This window comes from Pipra filicauda, unplaced genomic scaffold (assembly GCF_003945595.2).
Source record: "Pipra filicauda isolate LSUMZ 115617 unplaced genomic scaffold, ASM394559v2 scaffold100_size2392355_pilon, whole genome shotgun sequence".
NCBI classification, from domain to species: Eukaryota; Metazoa; Chordata; class Aves; order Passeriformes; family Pipridae; genus Pipra; species Pipra filicauda.
In genome coordinates, this window is record NW_024103441.1 from 526,779 (window position 1) to 550,865 (window position 24,087).

The 24,087-nt window shown below is 47.1% G+C and overlaps 2 protein-coding genes across 12 annotated transcripts in view; one reads left to right on the forward strand and one right to left on the reverse strand.

Annotated features, from left to right (window-relative positions):
• LOC113998503 (DAB2 interacting protein) overlaps nt 1-8,140 on the forward strand; it is a 201,300-nt gene extending 193,160 nt beyond the window's left edge. For 8 of the 11 annotated variants that reach the window (XM_027741260.2, XM_027741259.2, XM_027741263.2 and 5 more), the window contains 3 exons: nt 958-1,160; nt 1,715-1,802; nt 2,883-8,140. In XM_027741260.2, the coding sequence (XP_027597061.2) occupies nt 958-1,160; nt 1,715-1,802; nt 2,883-3,050 (459 nt within the window). In that variant the 3' untranslated portion in view covers nt 3,051-8,140. The other 3 variants (XM_039380290.1, XM_039380505.1, XM_027741265.2) reach the window with 3 other exon arrangements.
• A 3,488-nt stretch (nt 8,141-11,628) lies between these two features.
• TTLL11 (tubulin tyrosine ligase like 11) overlaps nt 11,629-24,087 on the reverse strand; it is a 38,532-nt gene continuing 26,073 nt past the window's right edge. Inside the window, 4 exon segments of the mRNA XM_027741269.2 lie at nt 11,629-14,588; nt 14,591-14,763; nt 16,648-16,763; nt 18,701-18,958. Coding sequence (XP_027597070.2) covers nt 14,490-14,588; nt 14,591-14,763; nt 16,648-16,763; nt 18,701-18,958 — 646 coding nt within the window. The 3' untranslated portion in view covers nt 11,629-14,489.

Consider the following 24,087-nt stretch of genomic DNA (forward strand, 5'->3'; position numbering starts at 1 on the left):
ACTTGTAGCTTTAACAGCCTTCAGGACTCAGATGAGAGGCTTTTTCCCATATCTGGCTCTTTAAAAGCAGCTTGTCACATTATCAGCTGCATGTTAATTATTCAGAGGTTATTCCAGTTGAGATTCTTTTCCAAAGACTACTTCCAAAGATAATTTTTTGAAATTAAAGCAGGTTTTTTTGGGCACACACTCACTGGATTTTCCTTTAGCAAAGCAAGTTGAACTGAATGCTGTGCTGCTGCAATAGCTGAACCCAGTTTTACCGAGTTCAAAAGCTCTTAATTTTTTTAATTGCTTTCTGTGATTCTGCTGCTGATTTATAGCTTCACCCAAATGAACAGTACAACTGTGGGGTCTTGGCTTCACGCAGTGGCTCTTCTTGGATCGAATCCTGGTTTGAGATCTGATTGTGTAAAGTGCTGGGCCCCAAAAAGCAGGAGTGCTCCATGCCCTGCTCGTGCCCAGCGCGGTGCCATCACCTCGGTGAGGTGATACAGAGCCAGCAGTGTCCTGTGTGTCACTGCAGCTCGTGCTGGGCTCCCAGCCTGCCCAAAGCCCCCCAGTTTGTGCTGCAGGTGAGGAGCTGCTGCGTGAACCCCAAAGCCCAGCGCTGCGGCTCCTCCTGCCTGCGCGAGGAGGCTGCCGGGTGCCTTTGCCGGGTGCCTTTGCCATTCGCTCGCTCTAACCTGCATTTCCCCTGTGAAATGCCAGACTCTGCTAACAGCCCACTCTCTGCACTGCCAGCGACCTGCCCCGGACCCGGGATCACTCCTAGCGCAGCGGAGAAGACGGAAGAGGAGGTGTCGGCGAGCGGGGTTGTCTGACACGGGTTTGCAGCTAGTCTGATACGAGAGAGGGGCGTGAGCGGGTTTGGGGGAACCCCTGGCACGGGCAGAGCCCTACGAGGTAACGTGCCACATGTGTTTTCTCCTCCTGTGTCTGTCCCTGGGTGCTCAGTACCAGCAGGACCTGGTGGTGCTGCAGGACAAGCTCCGCATCTCCAACAAGAAGCTGGAGGAATACGAGACTCGCTTCAAATGCCAGGAGGAGACCACGCAGAAGCTGGTGCTGGAGTACCAGGCCAGGCTGGAGGAGAGCGAGGAGCGGCTCCGGAGGCAGCAGGAGGATAAGGAGATCCAGATGAAGGGCATCATCAGCAGGTACAGGGAGATGGGAGTGCTGGGGATGGCAGTAATGCTGGGCAGCCTGGCTGGTGTTAGAGCTGATCCCTGCTCAGGAGAATCAGGTTTCCCATGTGGGTTTCCCTCTCAGTGTTACCTGGGACAAGGAAAACCGCAACATTTTCCTGACTGACAAGGGCAAAACTTCAGGAGGGGAGAGCTGGCAGCCCACCCCAGCTCCCAGAGGCTCTGGCAGGCTTGTTCTGTTCATATAGCTGGGGATCTCACCACCATCCCTGACTCCTAGCTCTAATTCCCTTTCTCCCACCCAGTGGGATGTGGTGTTTACATTTGTCTGGGACACCTTTACCTGAGCCAGGGCCACTGAGTGCTTTCACTCAGCCCTTGTAAATGGGTCAGCCTTTTCTGTGCTGTGTCACTTCAGCTTTGGGCTGGTCTTCTAGAGAGAGCTCCAGGGAAGAGTTAAGAGCCAGGAAAAGGTTTGGTTTGTGTGTAAGAGGAGGTAGAGTGTGAGACTAATACCTGGGCTTAGCAGAGCCCAGCCAATGGAACGTTTTCCTGTCTGTTCCCAGACTGATGTCAGTGGAGGAGGAGTTAAAGAAGGACCACGCTGAAATGCAGGCTGCCGTGGATTCCAAGCAGAAGATCATTGATGCACAGGTGAGTCCCCCATGCCAGGGCTGCAGCAGTTTTCAGGGTGGCTGTGCCAGCACAGCCTCCCCCTGCAGCAGTGCCAGCCCAGCGTGGTGAGACCGTGGGGGTGAGTCAGCACATGCAGGACAGGGTGGTCAGACTTCAGCAGGACACGAGTCACTGTCACAGCACTCACACCTGTGCAGCTCTTTGCAGCCTGGGAGTGTGGCAGGAGACACACAGGGGGTGGCAGTTTGGGCAAGGATCATGCCCACAGGTCAGTCAGTGAGTGGAAGGATCATATCATCCCCCTGGAGCATTGCTTGGTGCTTCATGTCCCAGTAATGCTTCCGGGACCTGGACACGAACACTCAGCCTGGCCAGAGCCAAGCCAACATGTTTTTTCAGCCTTTGGGTCGTGGCTTGTAGGATTGGGAAGCTCAGTTACTGCTCTCAGCTACGGTGGAAGAGGAGCATCACATGATGGGTGCAAAACACCATGCTTGGAAAAGAGAACCTGAAAATATAATCCATAATCATTTAGTTTGTAACAGAGAGGAGCATCAGTGTCACAAAGAACACGAGTAGCACAATCAGGCTGCAACATGAAGCTCTTGCTTCCATTCTAACAATACTGTGATTGGTGAGAGTTGCCATCAAAGACATCCTGGGAGGCTACAAGTCATTTAAACTATTAATTTACACTAACAAAATCAATTAAACACTGACAGGAATAACTACCTTGGGAGAGCTTGGGTTTAGAAAAGGAATCCTACCATCTTGGCAACAGCTGAGTTAGAACAAACAGTACAATGAATTTCTGTATAACTGAATAATTAGAGGAACTTTGTTACCTCCATTTTCTTCAGGATCCTAAAATGAATGTAGCTGACATTGCACAGGAAAAGGACATTTGTGGTCCTGCCAAGAGCAGCGGATTTCAAAAAACGCTGCGTAGCACTTAAAACCCCTGCACCTAAGATTGCCAGAGAGAAGTGTTCTGGTCCAAGAGGCCTCTGGGTCACTGTCTGGGGAGAGGCCCTGACATCCCAGGGGGACAGGGCTCGTGCCTGGCGCTGACCGTCCCCTGTGCCCGTTTGCTTGCAGGAGAAACGCATCGCTTCCCTGGACGCTGCCAACGCACGGCTAATGAGTGCCCTTACTCAGCTGAAAGAGAGGTACAGCATGCAGACACGTAATGGGATCTCCCCCACAAACCCAACTAAATTGCAGATTACAGAGAATGGAGAATTCAGAAACAGCAGTAATTGCTGACGCGCGGCGGGCGCTGCCGCGGGAGGAGGCCTGGCCGGAGGGACCCTGAGCCGCGGCGCCAGAGAACGGCTGTGCCCGAGCACCAGCTCCTGACTGCGGACGGCGCCGACCCAGCTGTGGGAGATGCCAATGCCAGCACTTTGAGGGACGGGAATGTCGAGTGTGAGATGAGTGGCATAAGGAAATAACACATATTCGAGAATCGCTGTCACTTGTTGGATTTGAATCAGTGTTTAATGTTTAAACAGAAGTAACCTTTTCCTTCCCAACCGGCCCAAAGGATATGCCTCACCCCTCCCCAGCAAGGAGTAACGTCCTTGTCGTGTCAGTCAGCGAAATAAAGGGAGCTGGGCAGAGCCTGCAGCAGGCGGGGCCCAGTAAGCCCAGCTCGAGTGTGCTGCTGGATGTAGCGTCCGAGGGACGGCAGCAAAGCCCAGCCCGCTCCTCCTGTGCCTCCCCCCGGAGCACAGCCCTCCCAGAGTGAACCCCAGCCGAGCCCAGAGTCCTTCCCGACGTGGCTTTTGTGAGGCCACTGACTTTTACAGCATCCACAGGGCATTTACGCAGCTCATTAGTGTGTCATTAACTCCGCCCACCCAGGGAGCACAGTGCAGATGGAAGGTCGGGGTGTGCGGTGGCCAGAGGGGTGCTGTGTGGGGGACCCCGGTGGCAGGGCAGTGGAGATGGGCAGGACTGGTGCTGCTGGGGCTCCCGGGGTCCGTGGGCAGCCCAGGGGCACGGGGCAAGGCCAAGGCTCTGGCACACGAGTGGAGGGAGGAGCTGGCACCTGGTGAATGGCGACCCGATTCCTGTCAACTGCTTCTGCTCTCTCTCAAATAAAGGGGAAGAGTTGTGTAAGCAATAGCCCCAGGCACTGTCCCACGTGCACTTCCAGCCACAGAATAAAGTGAATGTTGCCTGAGCTTGGTCCCTGAGCTGTGATTGAGGGACAGGGGCTGGATTTGCTGGTGCCCGTTGTGGTAGAGGGGGAGCGAGGGGCTACGTGGAATGGCAGCTTCCTGCTTGACCGAGGGGTCGTTGTGGGGATGGAATGCTCTGTGAGGAGAGTTTTACTATTTCTGGGGAGAAAAACAGACAAAGAAACAAGAAAAAAGCCCTGAAGAACCATGAAGATCGGTAATTGTATTTCTTTTCTTTCACAGTATGCATTAGAAAAAAAAAGATCCCATTTTCTGGAATACTGTCCTCTTTAAATTGGGAATGAGCACTGCATGGAAATTAACCGGCTTGAAGAATGTAAAACATGGTCATAAGGGAGTAACCACCAAGAACAGCAGCCACCACCGAGAGCCCCCTTGTCAGGAGCACTGTGCAGGCCTAAGCCAGGATTAGACTTTCCCAGCGCAGACCCGGCACGGCCACGTTGGCTCAGCGGAGGGGTCACCCCTTCACGGGGGTCGTGCCGCTGAGCTGCCACCACGGCGTGTTTGTTGGTTTGTGCTTCTTGCAGTTAGTCCTTCACGGGTCCCACTCTCAGAGCAGGTCCCTCGTACCGAGAGCCAGAGGGTTCTCTGAGACCCGGATGACAGTGTACAGTGTACAGGACATCTGCCTTTGCTCCCACAAAGGGTCACACACTGCTCAACGCCTGGCCTAGCTCCTCCTGCCATGAGTAAATGTACACAGGGACTAGGATGTTCCCTGAGCTCTGCTTAGGTACCGTCTCCAGCCTCACACTGCCCAGGCTGCCTGAGCAGGACACTTTGCCAGTAAGCTCTGCATTGCCGTGCTGCCCCACAGCCGTAAGGCTCCTTAACAGCATTCTTCCACACGCAAAATTAAAGATGTTTTGGTTTTTTCCTACACGTTTTTACTGGTCCCTGGAAGCCCTGGGCCAGGCCCAGGAGGAGCAGAAGTGTTGCACTGAGGTCTCCACACCCCGCCAGCAGCTGCCAAGGGGTGCAGCACACAGCAGACCCCAAACGGAGCTCCTCAGAGCAATGTCATAACTCAGATCTTATGGCAAGTACAGTCACCTTTGAATTTTGGAGACTAGCACAGATGGCTTTGAAGAACCTCACAAAACTGACAAGGTCACAACTGGAGAAAGACCCAGACAGGTTAGGAATATACAGGGTACTGTGAACCGTTGGGTACGTGCACTCACGTCTGCCACTGTCTCAGAGTCAAATACCTGATAAGAACCCTGCAAAAAGACTTATTCTAAATGCTGTTGCCCTGAGATGTGTGTTTAGAGCTGATTGTTTTTGAATTCTAAATATTTGTGTTGCGAGAGACTGGAGTTTTTCAAGACAGAAGTAACATAGAGGAATGGAAACACTAACAGGGCACGGGGGCAGGCGCCCACCAGCGACATTTCCATTCATACATGGAGGTAATTTTGGGATGCAGTCAGTGCTCTCCGTAAGAGCTGGAAAAAGAAACACCCACAAACCAATTGTTTAGTGCTGAAGCTGAGCACAGTCCATCTTAATCTCCTCCACCACGAGCCAAGGCACTGCTCCCCCCCCGATCTGTCACAAACTCCTGGTTAACCTCAAACTTGCAAATTACTGAACACATTGTTCTGCTGAAAGAGCAGGAACGCTTAAATCCTTCCATAGCCAGTTATTAAAATCTTAAAAGTTCCAGTGCCAACACCTTCTGGAGTTGTTGCTTAGTTTCCCAAGCCAGTATGAAAAGAAATTCAAATCAGGACAAAGTCTCATTGCAGTAGAGTTTCCCCCCCCCTCCTCCCAGTTTTTCCCTGTCTCCTTCCCCTGCACTTGTCAACAACTGGACCTAAAGGTGACCCTCCCCTGAAAAGGTTTGGGGGCAGGTGTTCAGATCCAGGCTCAGTTCAGTTCTGTTCCTTCAGTTCGTGTTTCTGTTATTTATGAGCTGTACATTGATGTGTGTGTGTGTGTGTGTGTGTGTGTGTGTGTGTGAGAGGGTCCTGCCGTGGCCCCGGAGCTGGTCCCTGGCATAGCAATACCAGAGATGATCCCGAGAGGTGCTGCAGCACCAGAGCCAACAACCACTATCCCAAGGTTTTGTGCTCGGCTCCATTTCCTTCCCAGTTGCGCTTTCTACAGTGAGAGGCTGTTCTAGTGCAAAGTGTAAACAAAGCAAAAACACTCCAGTTTTTATCTTAATACAAGTCTTAATATTTTTTTGTAAATGTTCTCAGTGTTTACTGTACCGTATCTATCTCACTAACAGTTGTATATAGTAATTTAACTTCTGGTGCTGCTTATTCGGTCGGGATTTGGCTGTATCTCACTGCTGTGTTGGAAAGGTGGGCTCGAGCTGGCAAATCTGGATCCAGCCCCAGGTCCTGAATCCAGCCTCCTCCCGTGGGGATCTGAGGGAAGGGGAAGGGAGAGAAGGCAGGGATCCAGATTTGCGTTGGGCCCACCTCAAGGATTCTGTTTTAAGAGTTTTGAGTTGGGGTTTTGTCAAACTATAGTGAAGGCTCCTGAAAACCGAGCGGGTTTGTGTAAAGGGGGATGGAATGGACTGACCAGAATCCCACAGTCTCTGCAGACTGTAAGTATCTTCCTTTTGGACAGGGATTGTGGCTTCAGTGCCAAAAGATGGGAGGGACCCAAGTCCTTCCCCATGCCAACTAATACTACAGTGTAGTCACCAGCCCCTTTTGCACCAGTTTAAGCAAATCCTGCCGCCATCCAAAGAGTCCGGTGTCACTCCACATTGTCATTTGAGTCTGGTTGGTTTTGTTTTCTGCTTTTGCAGCTGTAAAGCACTGATTGCACTGTGAGAACACACAGAACCCTCTGGCCTGGGAGCCCCATAGGTTACTGCAGGGTGCAGGTCACGGGTTCTGCAGCTATGAATACTCCTAAAGGGCAAAGGGACTTGCTGGACCTATGTGAGGTGTCACAGGCTCTCCTAGGAAAGCAATCAGCAAGGAATCAATCATTCCCAAAGTTTAGATAGCTCATAGGATTTCCCCTGTCCCTAATGTCCGTTCCCAGATGCAATAGAAAACATACTGAGGTCTGTTCTGTGATGGACAAGGAGGGGATTTTGTCACAGGAGATGGCAGATCCACTGATGTGTTCAGCCAGGACAGCCACGGGCTGTGGGCCAGGATCTGATCTGCCAGGGGCTCGTTTTCCCCAGTGATCCAGGGCAGGGAGAGTGGCCCTGGGGTGACACCTGAGAGCAGCCTGTGAGCAGCTGTGTGTGTCCAGCAGCTGCCCCAGGTCCCTGCCCTGTCCTTCCCACACAGCTCTGCCTGGGCAGCACGAAGGGAACAAACCGTGAGCTGTCCCTGGGCTCTGTCCTTCCCCCGCAGTGACTGTCGGGGTCACCTCCTCCCAAAGGTTTGTGTTCAGAGCAATCCAGGCCTCCAGCCTGGCCTGGCCTGGCACTGGTGTGGCTCAGAGCCGCGGCCTCCCGGCCACAGGAGCTCCCTTCAGTGGCCACAGGAGGGACTGTGCCCATCTCCCGGCAGGTCCTGAGGCCCCAGGGCAGTTCAGAGGATGCTCAGCCACAGAAGCCCCTGCCCTGCCCTGCCCCTGCCCAGATAAACTGTTGCCTTTGCCTTTCCCGTGGGGAAATTCACAGCTGGGGGAGCGGGAGGGCAGCAGCTGAGAACATGCAGCTCACGGGCTTCACAAACCAAAGGCAGTGCTGAGGGTGTTCACAACATCCAGAAACAACCACGCTTGGGAAAAGGGTGTCACGTTCAAGCATTGAGTTTTACAGATCACCTGAGCTGTGACATTGCTGTAAATGCCATGTGGCTCTGCATCAGCTACCAGTACCCCAGAGTGCAGCCTCCATCCTCACATATTCCTTTATCATACATCACTGTGTCTTAAGATATACCTCTCTCTGTATATCTGCTTAGGCTGATACTTGTTCCTGATAAGCAGTCGCTATGTTTTATATCCTCTTATAAAGAAAAACAAATTTTTTTTGTAAGTATGTTTAAAAAACAAAAAAAAGCAAAGTGGAAGTGTTTGCTGAATCTCCTTCAGCTCCTTTTAAACTATGTAATAATGTACAGAGAAAGTTGTTGGTGTTCAAAGAAATGATGTGGCTGTGCAATTTATGTACATTTGCAATTAGAAATATTAAAGATTTATTTAGATATTTTACATAAGTGCTCCAGCACCTCTACTCAGTCATTTCCAGCTTTTAGAGCATCCTGGCACACGCCACGTGCACACACAAATGTGTCTTACCTGTCTCCCCAAACAGATCATTGGAATCTGCTCCCCAGGAGCATTTCACTGGCTCCACCACCTTCCCTTCCAGCACCCATCACACGCTTGGGGGGGTCTGACAGCCCCCACCACTGCCCCTCGCTCCTTCCAAACCGCCCTTCTGCCTCTCCAGTAAAAGCAGAAAACTTGGAGGAGAGTCATTAAAACCCTGGGCAGCATCAGCATCTCTGCCTCATTAACATCACCCTAATTAGCTCCTCCGGGAGCAGGGGGAGCCAGGCTGGCTGCATGGAAATGAGTCGGGATGTGAGAGCACCTGTGGCTGTTCCTGAGCTGGACCCGGGCTGGGCACTGGAGTCTTGAGCCAGACAGGAGAACCCTGTGCTGCTCCTGCCAGGAACAGGCACCTGCCCAAGGGGGGAAGGCAAAAACCCACCCAGGCCACAGTCCTCCCTTGGGGCCTTGCTGTCCCCCTGCCATCCCCCTCAACCTTGTTGATGTTGAAGGTTGAGAGAAACAAAACAAAACATCTCTGGAAACACAGAGCATGTCAGGAAATGCTGCAAGGAGGGATTAGTCAAAACCACCTTGACTTGCTAAAACCTCCTTAGCAGCTGTTCCGGCTTCATTTGAGCAGAGCTGAATCCTCACCCAGAACACCCAGAACATCCCTGGGCACTTGACAGCTCTTGGCATCCAGAGCCCCTCCCAGGGGCTCCAGCAGACAGGCAAGGCTGGGAGAAGTGAGACTTGGAATGGCAGATCAGCAGCCAGAACCACCACAGGAATACGGGGCTGGGAGGCTGAGGATCATGGATGTGTTTGCTTGAGGTTTTTGAATCTGGAGAGTCGTTTTAGCCCAAGACTCATCAGCAATAACGATGTTCCAGTAACTGCACCTTTACACGGTTGGTTCTGAGTTCAGTAAGTGAGAGTCACTGGCCTGTGGGCTGCTCCTGTGCCAGGCAGCACCTTCTGCAGCACAACCAGAGAGCAGCAGCAGAGCCTTTGCCCAGGCAAGGCTGAGGTGGCACAGCCATGGTCCCACTCCATCACCCCACTGAAGCCAGTCCTACAGCAGCAACTGGCAGCTCACAGATGGCAGAACTGGGCACCTTCAGAAGGGGCAAATGTGAGGGTCCTGCCCACCACACAACCGAGGACAAAGCAACAGCCACAACAGCAGCCACTGACAGCCAAGGAAGTGACAGCATTAAGCCAATACTTGCTAAGCTGGGCCTTAAGAGCACGGAAGAGCCTTTCTGTTTCAGTGGGAGGGCGGCAGGGAGGTGCAGAGATGAGGTTCATACCCAGGGAGGGCATGGACAGAAACAGCTTGTTACTGTTCCTCCAATAATAAATAATCTCTGATCTTTGCTGCTGACAATTCTCTTTCCCTCACGGCTTCCCAAGCCCTCCACAGGTCCCACTCCACTGCAGTGGGTGAACATCAGCATCCTTGTTTTCACAACGGGGACATGCAGCAAGAGCACAACTTTCCTAGGGCGCCCAGAGAGCTACAAACCCCAAACCAAACCGATTCTCCTCCCCCCGCCCTCCGTGTGCAGCCATCCCACGCACGGCAGCCCCGGCTCCTGAGCGAACACCCTCTGGAGCAGGAATTCAAAGGCAGGCAGTAAACAAACCTCCGAAGGCTCGGCCCCAGAGACGGGAGCGCAGCCGCTCCCTGCCAGGGAAGTCAATAATGACAGGCAAGCAGAAAGGAAGGAGCTGGAACAACAAGAGTCATTAGTGGAAACTTGTTTGTGCTAATTAGATCATTATCTGGAAACTGTTATTGATGTTGCCATTTCAGCTCCTGCTGCTGTTCACAACTTTATTTTACCCATGTCTATTGACTGCCCACACTCTTCCATGTCCTGCAGGAAGGGCTGGCGGTGCCAGGTGAGAGGAAGAGAGGAAAGGACTTGTACACCTCTAAGATTTCTGCCAGCACAGCTCCTCATCACGTAAATAATATTGATGCAGGCCCTGTACATGATCAGATTTCCCCACTCGTGGTATGAGCCATAATTAAATAACCTCAAACATTTGATTTTTTTTGCCACATCTCCGAGGAATGAAGCCTGAATAACAGAGCTCCCAAGTTGACTGACTTTGATTTATTACAGTCACTGTTACTCCTCCTGGAAACCACAGTCCTCCCTCACCCCCTGAGTGAGGTGTGCTGGGGGACCTGGGCTGATGAGAGGACAAACATGAGGCTCAAGACTCCAAACTACAAATCAGGGAGCTGGGTTTGCACCCATAACTCACATTCCCACTTTTTCCTGCTTGTTCACTGGTGTATCTGACCCTGACCTGCAGAAGGGCTTTTGTACTTCCACTGATGAGGTGTAGGAAGAGGGAAAATTGCATCACATCACCATAACACACTTTTGGTTTTGTTCTTTATCACAATTTCATACCAGTTCTGCACTACACCTGCAGTGAATTGTAGAAGACTCAGAGCACTGTGTCCTCCTGCATCCCTTGCTGTGCAGCCAGGAGCCACTCCCAGTCCCTGCCACTTGCTTTGTCTGGGACAGTGGTGAGGAATGGGAATACTGGGAAACCCCAGCAGGTGTGAAGCCACCCTGCCTTCAGCCTCCCCTGCTGTCCCTCCCTGAGCTCTGCTTAACTCACCAACTCACCCTGCTGCACGAAACAGAAACATGCTCGAATAAATCACCTGCAAGTTAAAAGCAGCCATTAGCCATTAGCAAACACCACAGGCCCACGGGCCAGGGTAATTCAATGTGATATGCTTGGGCATGCAAGGTAATAGGTTCCAGCTGAATACCATGTGATACAATCTCTTCAATGCGAGGTTAAATGAGGCTGAGACAGAGACCAGATGGATTTATCTGGGTAGTGCTGATGATTTTTTGTGTGTGTGCTTAAGGTGAAGCGAAGGTAAGTAAGGCAGAAATAATTGGAGAGAAAAGCAGGAGCTGGGCTGCTGGGGCAGGGATAGCAGGAGGAATCTCATCCTGCTGGAACAAACCCAGCGAGCAGGAGGATGCTCTCAAGGCACTACAGATGGGAACAGCCAGAGAAAAATAAATACTTTATCAATCTCCCCTTACGGAGGAACGACCAGAGGGCAGAGCGGGACAAGTGAAGCGTGGCTGGGCAGCTGTAGACACCTCACTGATGAGGTGCCAGCAGGATTTAGGAGCCCAAACATCATCTCTCATCCACCCAGGACCTCTGCAGCAGGAGAAGGGACCAAATTGGTCCCATGCCCAGGCACAGCAATGCCCTCCCTCCCCGTGGAGAAAGCTTTTGGAACCCTCACCAAGGCAGGGACATGAGCAGAGCTATTACCTAAAAAATGCAAGGGCTCAGCACATTTGGGCTACACACAAGACTGCAGGGAAGGGGAGTTGAAATTCTGGACTCACTTGCCTCAAATCTTCATTAGATGTTGCTTTATTCTGATTTCTATCCAGAGAGGAATACCAGACCCAGTGTCTGATAAGGAGAAAGATTTCACTGGTATACAATATCCATATCGTGTATGTCATAAATGGAATAATGAGTGCTGTGATATTCTCTGAAAAGAATATATAGAAAAGTGCTATTAAAACCCCAACCTTTCATTTATTGTGTCTGTAGCTTGAGAGGTACCTCAGGATTAACAGATTATCAGTGCATTAGCATTCATGTTCTGGATAAAGTGTCTCTGGCCATTTACATGGGCACAGACTGGTAACTCAAAGGCTCTATGAAATTGGATGCTAAATAATATCCAGAGGAAATTGAATTAGACAGGAGGGAAGAGAAATGTGACTGCCATTAAGTCTCTAAAGAACATTGCTGGTTTATCCCCTCCCCCCTCTCTGAGAATAATATGGCATTCAATTTTCCAATTATATAAATACATGAACACTGGATTACTAGAGGCAGATAATTGAATATTTTGACTATTCTACAAGGGACCCTTCATATCTGAAGTGGGAGATGAATGGGCTGTGCTGCATCAGCCTGTGGATGCTCGGGCTATAAAAACCTCTACGAGATCCAGAGAGTATAAAGATCTCCAGCACAGAGAGAGATCTTATCAGTGTTCAGTATACAATAGTTAATTTATTCCACTGATATCAGGGTAAGTTATACAATAGCAAAACCTGGATAATTTAGGCCACAGATTGTACTACTTGAAAGGTGCAAGGAAAGGCATTCACGGCCGCAGCATTTCCAGTCCGGCTCCTCTGTGACTCTCTTTCCAGGACATCAATCACCAGATGAGAGGAACTGTAAGCTATTTTCCAGTAACACACTGCCAATCACAAGACAAATGTCAGATGTCACAAAAGGAGAAGTAACCATTTTTCAACTTGTGAATGTCTTCAAATATATTACAATGAAAGTGCGAAAAAAAAATGACCCTTTCAGCTTCATTTGTTCTGACAGATGCCAGACCTTGGAGTTTGGCATTTTATCTTCATACTGCAATAATCTTTATGAAACTCAAACAAGGCTGAGGGCAGTGGCATTAGTCTACAATTGTCCTCTTATGTACAATACATAACATTTCAAACAGTCTGGCCATTGAACTAAAAAAGATCATCTACTTCTATTTTACTGGTGGTACAGGAAAAGATAAAGAGAAGGGACCCCACACCTGAGATTAACACATGCTGGGGATGAGTTATGTGTGGGCTCAGCCCGACTCCTGCATTGCATTGCCACGCTGCTATTGCCACTTGGGAGAAACACATGCTGCTGAAACTGAAACCAGGGAAGAAACTCAAAACACTCCCTGAAGTAAAAACTCACTCAGTGCCACGTGTGCATTTAGTCCATGACATGAAATGGGGGGGCTCCCCCTCACTGACACTGTGCTTCCTGAGTGGACACGTTTCTGGTGCACCAGCACTGGGACATTCCAACCTGGAACTCAGGGAATGTTCTCCAATCCAGAGCTCAGTGCCCAGCTTAGAGCTCTGCCATTTCTGACAGGATGGAGGACACTAAAACATAAGCAAAGTCATTAACATTAAAGAGGAGAACAAAGGAAGAAAATCAAACTCAGATGTAGCCATAGATAATAGTAATAAAATATGAGACCACAAAGAGTTTCACTGAACAGCCCTGAAGTTCCCAGTTATTCCTGTCCTTATTATACGTGTCCTGTTATTCCAGCCACTCTGTTGTGCTATCCCCCCTAAGGAGCATGGGAAGTTATGGTTCATTTCCTGAAAAATAAAAGATTCCTCTGTACAATTCCAGTGGTATAGCCCAGCAGTTCTGACACAATATCCTATTAAACAATATAGATCTAATTTTTACAGACTTACACTGTTATTTAAGGGAAAAGAATGAAGAAAAAGTGCAAAGACACACAAAAATTCTGCTCTAGATGATATTGCAGGTCCCAACAGGGTAACAAACATGCAAATGGCAAAAAATAAACAAACCTAGAATACAGTTAGTTTAGGCTAAAGTCAGTGACAGGACTGGTTTCACTGGAATTTAAACTGTAGAGCTTTCTGCAGAAGCAGTACCAAGTCCCTGAAGACAAAACCTCAACTTGATTCACCAAATTTGACTTGAGGAAGTAAATTTTTTTTCTGTGAATAAGTGTGAGCTTATCAGTTCTGTGGAAGCAAAAGGATAAATAGCTTTAGTTTTTCTTTAAAAAACTAACAGTACTTGTCATGGCAAAGACATGTACAAAGAAGTAGAAGCCAAAATAGGATTTCAGTGTTTTAAGTTAGTCTTTAAAAAATAAGTACATAGACAATGACCAAATCTGTATCGATTCCAGCGTGTACAGTCAAGCCATTGAAAGAAGAGGGTCAAAGCCTGAAGTCTGACCACAAATGTAATTCCAGGTTTCAGTTTTCCAAAGTCTGGTATTTGAGACTGCAGCTCCTTCCTTGGTTTCTGTGACATGTCCTGTGCTCCCAAAGCAATGTAATTCCTTTGACACGAGTGTGCCTCTCCACCAGTGCAGCCAATCCCACAGTGTTGGTTCTCCTCTGGTGTTTTGGTCCTCCCCTTCCTGCCTGGTTTCCACGCACTCAGGAGGAAAGCACAGCGTGTCACGGGGGGGGCACCCACAGAGAGGTCAAGAAACAGCCATTGCCAAGGTCATTATTTGAGAATGGCAGCCTGCAGAAGACTTTTCGAAGACCATAAATAAAAACCAGCTGAAATAAACAGCTGTGACTCTCAGATGGAGGAATTCAGTGCCTGTGTCTCCCCCAGCAGTTCAGGGACACAGCTGGGAAGGAACTCCCAGTCCTGTCCCGCCTAATTGCGCTGGGTTCTATAATCTGCCAGTTTGGAGGCCGTGGCCGTGCGGTTCAGGAGGGCTGGAGCAGCTGGGCTGAGGTGCAGCCCCTCGGCCTGGCAGGGCCCCCCAGTGCCCCCCCGGCGCTCCGGGACCCCCCAGCCCCACAGCAGGCGCTTCTCGTCCAGGGCAGCCAAGTGACACTCACAGAACTCGATCAGTGACAGCACCTGCTCGTGCAGAGGGAGGGATTTGTACTTCTTCTGAGCCAGGCAGAAGAAAGCTTCCACAAAGGCCTGCAGACACATTCCTGCAAGGAAAAGGGGGTTCAGAGCGCAGCGGTCCCTGGCATTCTTCAGGCCTAATTCCACCTCCTGTTCCGTGTGGCAGCAAGACCAAATGTGTGTGTGCTGGGTGTGGACACTACAGTCGTCCTAGTTAACACCTTTTCATTTAAATGGCAGCCCTCCAGAATGCTCAGAAAGAGCAAGGCTGCATTTGGATGTCACACACAAGAGCTCACAGAGTGTCTCAGTGCAGGGTGAGCCCAGCCTGGGCTATGGACACTGATATTCCCTGTCACTGAGGCAGTTGCCTCAGCCTCAGGAATCCAGAGGCAAACTAGTACAGCAACAACCCATCTTAAGACATTGTACCATTAAACTGCTGTGATATCAGCCTTGATTTCTGCTGCCTCAATTACCAAAACCAAATCAGACACACAGGAACATGCTGAGCACCAAGGAAAACAATCCAGTTGGAGAGAAAAGCAAGTCTATGGCGGCAACTGCATCGAGCCTTTTCAACCCTGTGTTTTCAGAGATGGCCCTAACCCAAAGTTCACAGCAGTGTGCCATTTCAGTCTGCAGCACTGTAAAGATAACCCCATTACCAAGTATCACCTCCTAGAGATGTGAGTTCATTTGAAGTATTACTTCCCCTCTGCACAGGTACGAACCCTTGTGAAGGTGAGGAGGCCAATCTGTTCAGCCAAACCCAGCAATTCCACAACAGTGGTTTTGTTTCAGCTGAATGAAAAACAAACAGCTGAAAGTGTGCAGTGCCAAAAAATGTCTCTGCTATAATAAAACTCTGCCCCTTCACAAACAAAAGTCCCCTGCAGAAGCCACATGCTGCAGTACAGACTCTTCAGGTGTTGTTCCATCACATCTCACTAATAACACATTACCACAGCCAAGGGGAAGAGGGGCTGTGTATTAACACTAATTATTGTATTTAAAACCTCGAAGTAATACCCACTCGAAATCTTAATTAAGAAGCCAGACCCCAATTGGTTGTGCAGAATGGCAGCCACAAGGCACAGTTAGAGCTGCTTTGTGCTTCAACTGGCTCTCCCAGTTTGAACAGACACTTAAGAAGATTATTTTAGGACGAGATATTGAAAGGTTTGGGGTTTTTAACTTATTGTTGGCTTACTGATGCTGCAGGAAAGGCACCTTTTCAAAATGTGACAATTACATTCTGAAGTATAATTTCTCTCAACCAAGGCTGCAGCTGGGGTCGTTTACAATCTTGGCTGTAAAACAGCTTGCAAAAGAATTGTTGAGTTATCTGAAAGCAGCAGCTGCCAGCTCAGTAAATTTTTTTATCAGTCATGGTGAGCTGCAGGCAGAGAAACCACCTCTGGTAGCACACACACTTTCTCCCCCAGAAGTGACACTCATGTGAAGCATATCATGAAAAAAGTTAGAAGCTGCTGTTTTAGAACAACAGAATTGTGACTGTCATGGTTAGAGCTGGGAGTGTGCCAAACACAAAGCCAACAGGAACAGGTGGGTACTTTGTCTTTTAAAACCTAAAAAAACATCTGGTTCACTGAGATTGTCAATAAATCTCTGAATTTCTGAAAGCCTGAAGATTCAGTTCCATGCTTACTACTTTTGCTAGTGAAATTTTATCAGCTAACCACAGAAAAGACAGACTCACCCTGAACTGCTAAATGCAAATACTTGTATTTTACACTATGGAACTGAGGTGACCCCAACCTACCTAAAGTAGTACTGCTCTGAAGGGTAACTGCCACAGAACTAACCATAAGAATTGGCTGTAGAAGTTCATGCCTCAGGTGCACATGCCTTGTTCCCATTTTATTGAATGTCTGAAGTGTGCTTAAGCTACCAAAATTGGAAAAAATAACCCCAAAATCCAGCATCCATAGTTTTGGAATACAAACCTGTGTTACCTGATTCTTTGTGGTCAATTCCCATGCTGTTCCACCTCCTTGTGATATCAATGTATAGGATATCTACAGCAGCCATTGAAAAATTGCTGTTACTCAGTTTGCAGTTCCTGTTAAAAACAGACAAAATAAAGAAGAGATCCTGATTACATCCAAACTCACGAGTAAGGAAAAATTCTGCAACTGGGAGACCATGTTTGCAGAGCCACTGTAACCTGCTCAGTCTAATAACACACACAGAGCAGATATCAAACAGACCAGTGCTCATTAAGTGCTCATATCTGAAAGACAACAGGCCCAAACTCAGAATATTTCAATTAAAAATATGACCTGACTGTTACACAGAGCTTTCTCCCAGGCTACTGCCAGTACTCTGAGGCTGTAACAGAATGGAATTAATTGGTCCATTGTGAACCCCCCCCAAATCTGCACGAGGCAGTTTGCACAGTGAAATACTCTTTTATTTGTCTGATTGATTCTGTTTGAAAAGGGTGGAGGAAAACATTGCTTCTCCATGCCTGAACACAGAAGGGATTTACCCTGGTGGTACTAATGCCTGGAGAGCAGCAGCAGCCTGGCTGGGCTGCTGGGGCTGTGGAGATCTGACACTCCTGCGTGCGGGTCCGCAGTGCGGTGCTGATCAGAAGATGGGAACTGGATGTGTGTCCAGGATTTCCAGATGTCTGGCAGCCTGGCTGCCACTAGTGCACATGCCAAAGAGCTGCCCAAAACTTCTAACCAGAAAAGAAAAACAAAACAAAACAAAAAAACCACCCCAAACCTGGATAACTGAAAAGGCTCTCGCCCTACAAACCTCCCTTCAAACAGAGAGCAAGGTCTGGCCTAGACAGTCCCAAAAATCTCAGGCAGCACCCAAGCAAGGACTAGAATCACATTCAGTGTTTCCCTTTTAGTTATTTTTTTAGAATTAAGAAAATATTGAAGGAGGATAGATTTTGATTAGCCAGAATTTGCGTGGACAGTCTGTGCAAGCATTTGCCCACACACTTGTGCCCACACATGAAATCCTGCTTGTGGAGCATTTTATTCCTGAAAAGTGATACAGCTCACAGAAATGTGACCTTCCTTCTGATATGAGCAGCAATGACAGCACTTCAGAAAAGGGCCATATAGCTGGTATAGATCCTCTGGGAGGAAATAAACAAAATATCTGCCAATAATAAAAGGTTGAATTTAACATGCATTAAGAAACTGCAAATCCTATTTCATTGAGATAAGACAATTTATTTCAATATTCTTAAAAGGAAATGCTGGCATTTATTCTGTGTTCCTGACAAGTGCCAAAATAAGGCTGGATTAAACAACAGAAAATACAGAACTGGATGCAATCCTGTGCTGGTCTGTGGATAGAGCAGATGCCTTCAGTCATTTTCTATGTATCGTAATTTGTATAAACCAAATTGTTTATATTCATTCCTGAATGCTAAATGCATCTGCATAGAAACAGGATCTGTGTTTTAAGAGTACATCTGCTGCTGCTGCTCATTTCTTTTGTCATAGTCAATCAAAGACAGAAAATGAGATATTTGGACCATGACTCGAACAGATATACCCATAAAAAACAATGAAAAAACTGTCCTAAGTGAAAAGAATGTGAAAGAAATAAATTGAGTTCCTTGTCATTGCATGGTGCAATTTCACAATGCAAATCCTTCGTGCACAGTGCATCAGGAACTGGCATTTGGGAATCCTTCCCGCGGGCTGGGGCGCACGGCTGTGCCCCCACAGCCGCCACAATCACATCAAGTGACCCAATTTCAGTTGTCACTGTCTCACAATGGTATTTCTCCGATTTACTGGGAACGTGACATGTTGACGAAGGCTGCAAATTGTACCTGCTCAAGTATCACTGATCTGCTGTCAAATAAAGGCCCCACTCCCCACCAGACACGGATTCATAGGTCAGGTATTTCAGGAGCTCGGAATGACAAAAATGTATCTATTTTACAGTAAAACAGGCAATGTTAGAAGGCATCACAAAACCTACAGGGGCACCAATACTAGGGCCAGCTTTCATCCAACCAACCTTATAAAGGTCCGGAAACCCGTCGGCCCCAGCTTGGTCGTGCCTTTGACCCCCAGGAAGCGGATGAACAGCGCGGCCACCCTGTCCACGAGCCGCAGGTAACTGAACTGCTTGGCGTACTTGGGGAACACCTGCTTGAGGCAGAGGGAGGGCAGTCCGGCCTCGGGGCTCCGGGGACCGTCCGGCTCCGGCCGCTCGGCCGGCACCGCATCCGGCAGCGACTCGCTCGATTCCGGCACGTGCTCCAAGCGCGGACACCTGCGGCACAGGATCACAGAGGGGCTTGGGTTGGGAGGGACCACAGCTCATCCCATTCCACCCCACCTTCCACTGGAGCAGGCTGCTCGTGGGACTCGTGGGACTCGTGCCACCGAGTCACCGCTGCACGGGTGGGACCCTCACACTGCGGGTCACAAAGCACCCGCTCTGCTGACAATATTATAATGTTGTAGAACAATATTGCTACAAAATTTTAAACTAATGCCACTTCTTTTGTATCCACACTTACATCCACTGGTGTTGAATGTCTATAAACGTGATCGCTTTTGAGACAAAAGTCTAAAAAAATCTTTAAAAACAAATAGCAAATCTTGGGCAGTGCTTTGATAAAGTCCCTCTTTGCTGCAGATAGCAAAGTAGAAAAATGATGTTATTTTTGTCATTAGCTGAGTGAAGCTTAAAGTAACAAGTTATTAGTTTTGTTCCTGCTCATGTAAGATCGGATGGTGGTTTCACTGCCATCAAACACCTGCCAAAAGAGTGAGAGGATGTACAGCCAAGACACAACAAGCACGCAGGCTTCTATTTTTAATCTTAAAAGGTCTGTTCATGAATCTAAAAATTCAAATCTTCAGCCAGTTGAACCAGACCTTGACCAAATGTGAAACCTTGTCCTCAGCAGGAGAGAAGGTTATGCTGCTTGGAACATAATCTCGTTTTAATGATGCCTGGAAGCCCCGAACCCTTTCTCATTCTAAATTCCACAGTGTTTTGGATTGTACATTATTCATTCATCGTTAATGTATTTAGTTAAAAAATATAAAGCTTTACTTTAAGAGGCACAGAGCTGAGGAAATTTCATTTTTTATAGAAAACACTAAAGAGACTGTTAAAGGCATCAGCTTCAGAGGAATGAATTCTGGCCCCAGCGCTGCCTGGCCATGGAGTGAGGCTGGAGACTTCTCCATCCCCCCTACTCATTGAAACAGGACTTGTGGAACAACAGCTCCTCATCTGCAAACCTGTGCTTTCTTCACAAATCTGTACCTGAAACACCTCTTAAATTCATATTTCTTATTAGAAAAGTATCAGTAGCTTTTTTGTGTGCTACTGCAAGTCTCATTCCTTTCCACTTATACATTGGGAAAGTCTGTAAAATATTTAAATCAGAAGAAGAAGACTTAATTTAGTCTTCACTGACAAATCTTGTATTTCCATTCAGTGAAAAAAAAGGAAAAAAAAAAGAATATACTTCTTCATTTGCTTTTGCGGGTTACTGCTTTTATAACGTTTAATGATTTGTTTTCATTCTTTAGCTTCCTCCTCCAAGATTTCCTTACGTTTCCTTTTCTAATGCACTAGAGCTTAATTAATATGACCATATAATTTGAATTCAAGTGAAAGGTGTATTTTGCACTTTTATTGAAACTCAGACTTTTCAAAGCAAACCTGCACAGGAGCTTGTCCACACCTGCATTATGAACGGATACACAGACTTGCCTGTTCTGCACACTCACCTTCACTGACTTACACCGATTATATTCAGGTACAATTCTCCACTGCTACCACAGGCACTACCTCAATGCAAGTTTATTCTCTGTATTATTCAACTGGTACGCCCCCACCTCGATGTGGTCTCAACACAACTAATGAAGACAAACTGCCTGGGTAGGTACAACCAGGCACAGTGTCTATAAATACAGAATTTTCCTGTGATCTGCATGTCTTTGTAAGGAATCAGTGCACAGCCTTTTTTTTGCCCCAGCCCTTAGACAAATTACACTCCTTGCAATGCACCATTACGTTTTCCCCTGCATTTCACTGCCATCTGCCATCCCCACACCATACGGGTGAGGGCGATGACAGAACTCCCCAAGGGTCACGCAGTCAAAGACCAGCGTGAGCTCCTTCCTCAGAGCAGAGCAGAAGAGACAAGGAAAGAAAAAGGAGGGGGGAAAAAGCACAGAGAAGGAGAGATTGTGTGAAGAGTGCAAGAGGAAGGAGCCACAAAGAGCAGAAATACAGCTCCAAGTCCAGCAACAGTGAAAATGTGAGGGGGATTTTCATCTCCATGTCTACCTTTAACTCATTATCAACTGGAAAATACAGAAGTACACATTTTTGTAATCTTATCTGTCATGGAATCCCAGAATGGTTTGGGATGGAAGGGACCTTAAAGCCCATCCAGTCCCACCCCTTGCCACGGGCAGGGACACCTTCCATAGACCAGGTTGTTCCAGCCCCGTCCAACCTGGCCTTGGACACTTCCAGGGGTGGGGCAGCCACAGCTTCTCTGGGCAAACTGTCCCTGGAGAAGTCCTGCAATGGGGTTGTGGAGGAGGGACCAGAAACTCCCCAGCTCCAGAGAGAGAATCCTGCCCGGGTCCCCTCCATTAGCTCCTCTCTCACGGAATTCCCAACAGGCAAGGGGAGGAGAAGGAAGCTGTGCCCCACACTTTAAAGCTGCTTGTTAGAATTAATTGTTTTGACTGACATAGCTGAGTCAGGCAAATGAATGAAAGGTCAAATATAAGGTAATGCTTCTGTTGCCACCCAGAAAAAAGCAAAGCTTAATTTACATACTAATGTCTGACCTCAATACATTAATTTCTCTAATTCTGCAGCTTATGACAGATCTTTCTTTAGAAATGATCAACTGTGGAGAAAATATTAACTGCAACTTTAAAAAAAAAAATTAAATTTTAATAAAGCTTGTGGAAATGACATCTAAGACTACTTATACATGATTACTAATTTATTAATGTTTCCCCCATCTATGTTTTATCCTTTTCATTCTGACCAGCCTTAATCTTTATGCAAATACAAGTTGCTAAGGGACAAACAAATTTGCAACTACTAATTAAGGGCTTCAAAATTCACAGCATTTTGTATACTTGCACATAAAATTTCACTCTCAAATTCTCAGTCAACTGGGGTAAGAATCACAATATTAATATTTCTAAGAATGCTCACTTGCTATATTTTACATTTAGGGCATTGCTAGAAGTATAAATTAAGCAATTTCAGTATCAGCTTACAACTGCTTACCTAATAAAAGAAAATATTATGTTCTGGATTCTGAAGCTATAATTATTCCCTCAGCTGAGCCTCTATTCTCCAAGCAAGGACTATGTTAACATAGTTAAAAGCAAAGAATATTTTGCATGACAAATCTATCTATCCACCCATTTATCACCACAGAATATGGACCTCCCAAGGAACAGATCTGTGTTAGTACCTGGAGCGTGTAGCTACGAAATGTTTGTGTTCTCATTCACAGAAATAAATCATTTAGGAAACCAAGGCAAAGCCTGAGCAGTGCCTCTGCATTATCAGCCATTCATGAATTTGCTTTTATGAACTAATCCCATTATTTTTATTAACACAGACTTCCAGCACTCCCAGGATGTCATAGCAAGAACAGTTTCATGGTTTGCCTGCACGTTGTGTGAGTAATCAGCTTTTGTTTTGTTCCGGCCACTGGTGAAGTGGCTGAATATTGAAGAAACTGAATATTCATCCCCTCTTTGCCCTCTGGCAAAGTAAAAAAACATCAATAGCACAAGTATTTCCTCCCTTCAAAATAATAACACAGTTGTACAAAGATAAAAGTATTAAAACAATGTTAAACCTACAGAGTAAGAGATTTTTGACGTTATGTTAGAAAAATTATTGCTCTTACATAGAGTTATTCAACACTTGGAGAATGCTTTGAGGCAGGCAAAGCAAGCCCAGGGAAGAGTCCATATTTCAAAGAGCAGAATCCATCAGATTAAACATAAGGATTGATAATCACCATGTTGTTGGCAGACAACGAACTTCTGATCATACCAAATACATTTTGAAAACACAGCAGCTGTTCTGTCTCTGGGAAGCACAAAGTGCTGAAAGCAGAATTTCAATCTCTCTCTCTGAGAGAAAAGGACCCATATCTCACTTAGAGAAATAAACTGGGGAAATCTCTTCCCTTAGATTTTAATGTTACTGTGAGCACGACCAGTCGAACTTCCCTGGCAGCTTCCAGGTCTGGAACGGTGTTCACTGCGGAAGGGAGAGTTGGCAAAGGCATTTTAGGTGAATCCATGGATCAATTAAAAATGTATTCCATAGCTTTGGCATTTGCTTAACAAGACCAAAACAATTCATCAGACTCTTGGAAAAGTTAAACCCCTGCAGCCTGTCAGAGCCATCACAGCAGCTCTCACCCGCAGCGTCCGCCCCTCCAGGCTTCCCGTTCCTGTCCCAGGAGTGTTATTTCCTTGCCACAGCCATCAGTTCCCTTTTGGAGAGGGATGGTTCACTGCCTCTTCAGATTGATGGATTTATTATAAAAATAAACACTTCTCATTAAAGATTAAATGGCTTTTGGCAGAAAACAGACGACTGGAAGTTTGCAGCCCTCGCACGGTGTTAATGAGCCTTTCCAAGATGCAGGAACTTGGCGTGGATCCTGATCTGCTCCACACCGAGGACACAAAGCCATGGATGAGAACATTACTGACAATTCCATTTCATATGCAGACAAGACTGGAGCTCTGGTTTGAGAGATTTCTGTAGCCTTCCCTAACACGTAGTTTAAATCATTAAAGAAGAAATGCATCTGAGGAATCTCAGGTGCTGAAAAAAACCCAGCTATTTCCTAATTATTAATTGAGTTTACTTTACTTCCAACAGTAAGAATAATGGTGATATCAGTCTGTATTAGCTACGTATTTATTACTTTTAATGTAACAGAAGCAGTGAATGCTTATGCTATTACCTGTCAGCTGTGAGTGCTGCAGAAAATATGGCATTACTGTAATGAAATAATGGATAAGCAATGCATATCCTGCACCCAAAGACTTCATTCCACTGTAGCAAAAAATTATAATAGAACAAAGATCATTAAATATAGTCCCTGATACTTTATTTTTTGTGGAGGGAGCTGTTATTATTCCTAGTAGATTTATTTGTGTTCACTGTTTGCTTTCAAGGTACTTATGTGCCTCATTATTTCTCCAGAGTTTCTTTTGTTACTTTAGAAAAATGCTCCTGTAAAATAATAATACAGGATAGTGCAAAGGCAAACCAGTTTTAAAGCCTGGGAATACACTGAAATTAGACCACCAAGTGTCTTACCAGAGAACAGAAAAAGAACTAAAACCCCAGGATATTTCTTCCCATGTGGA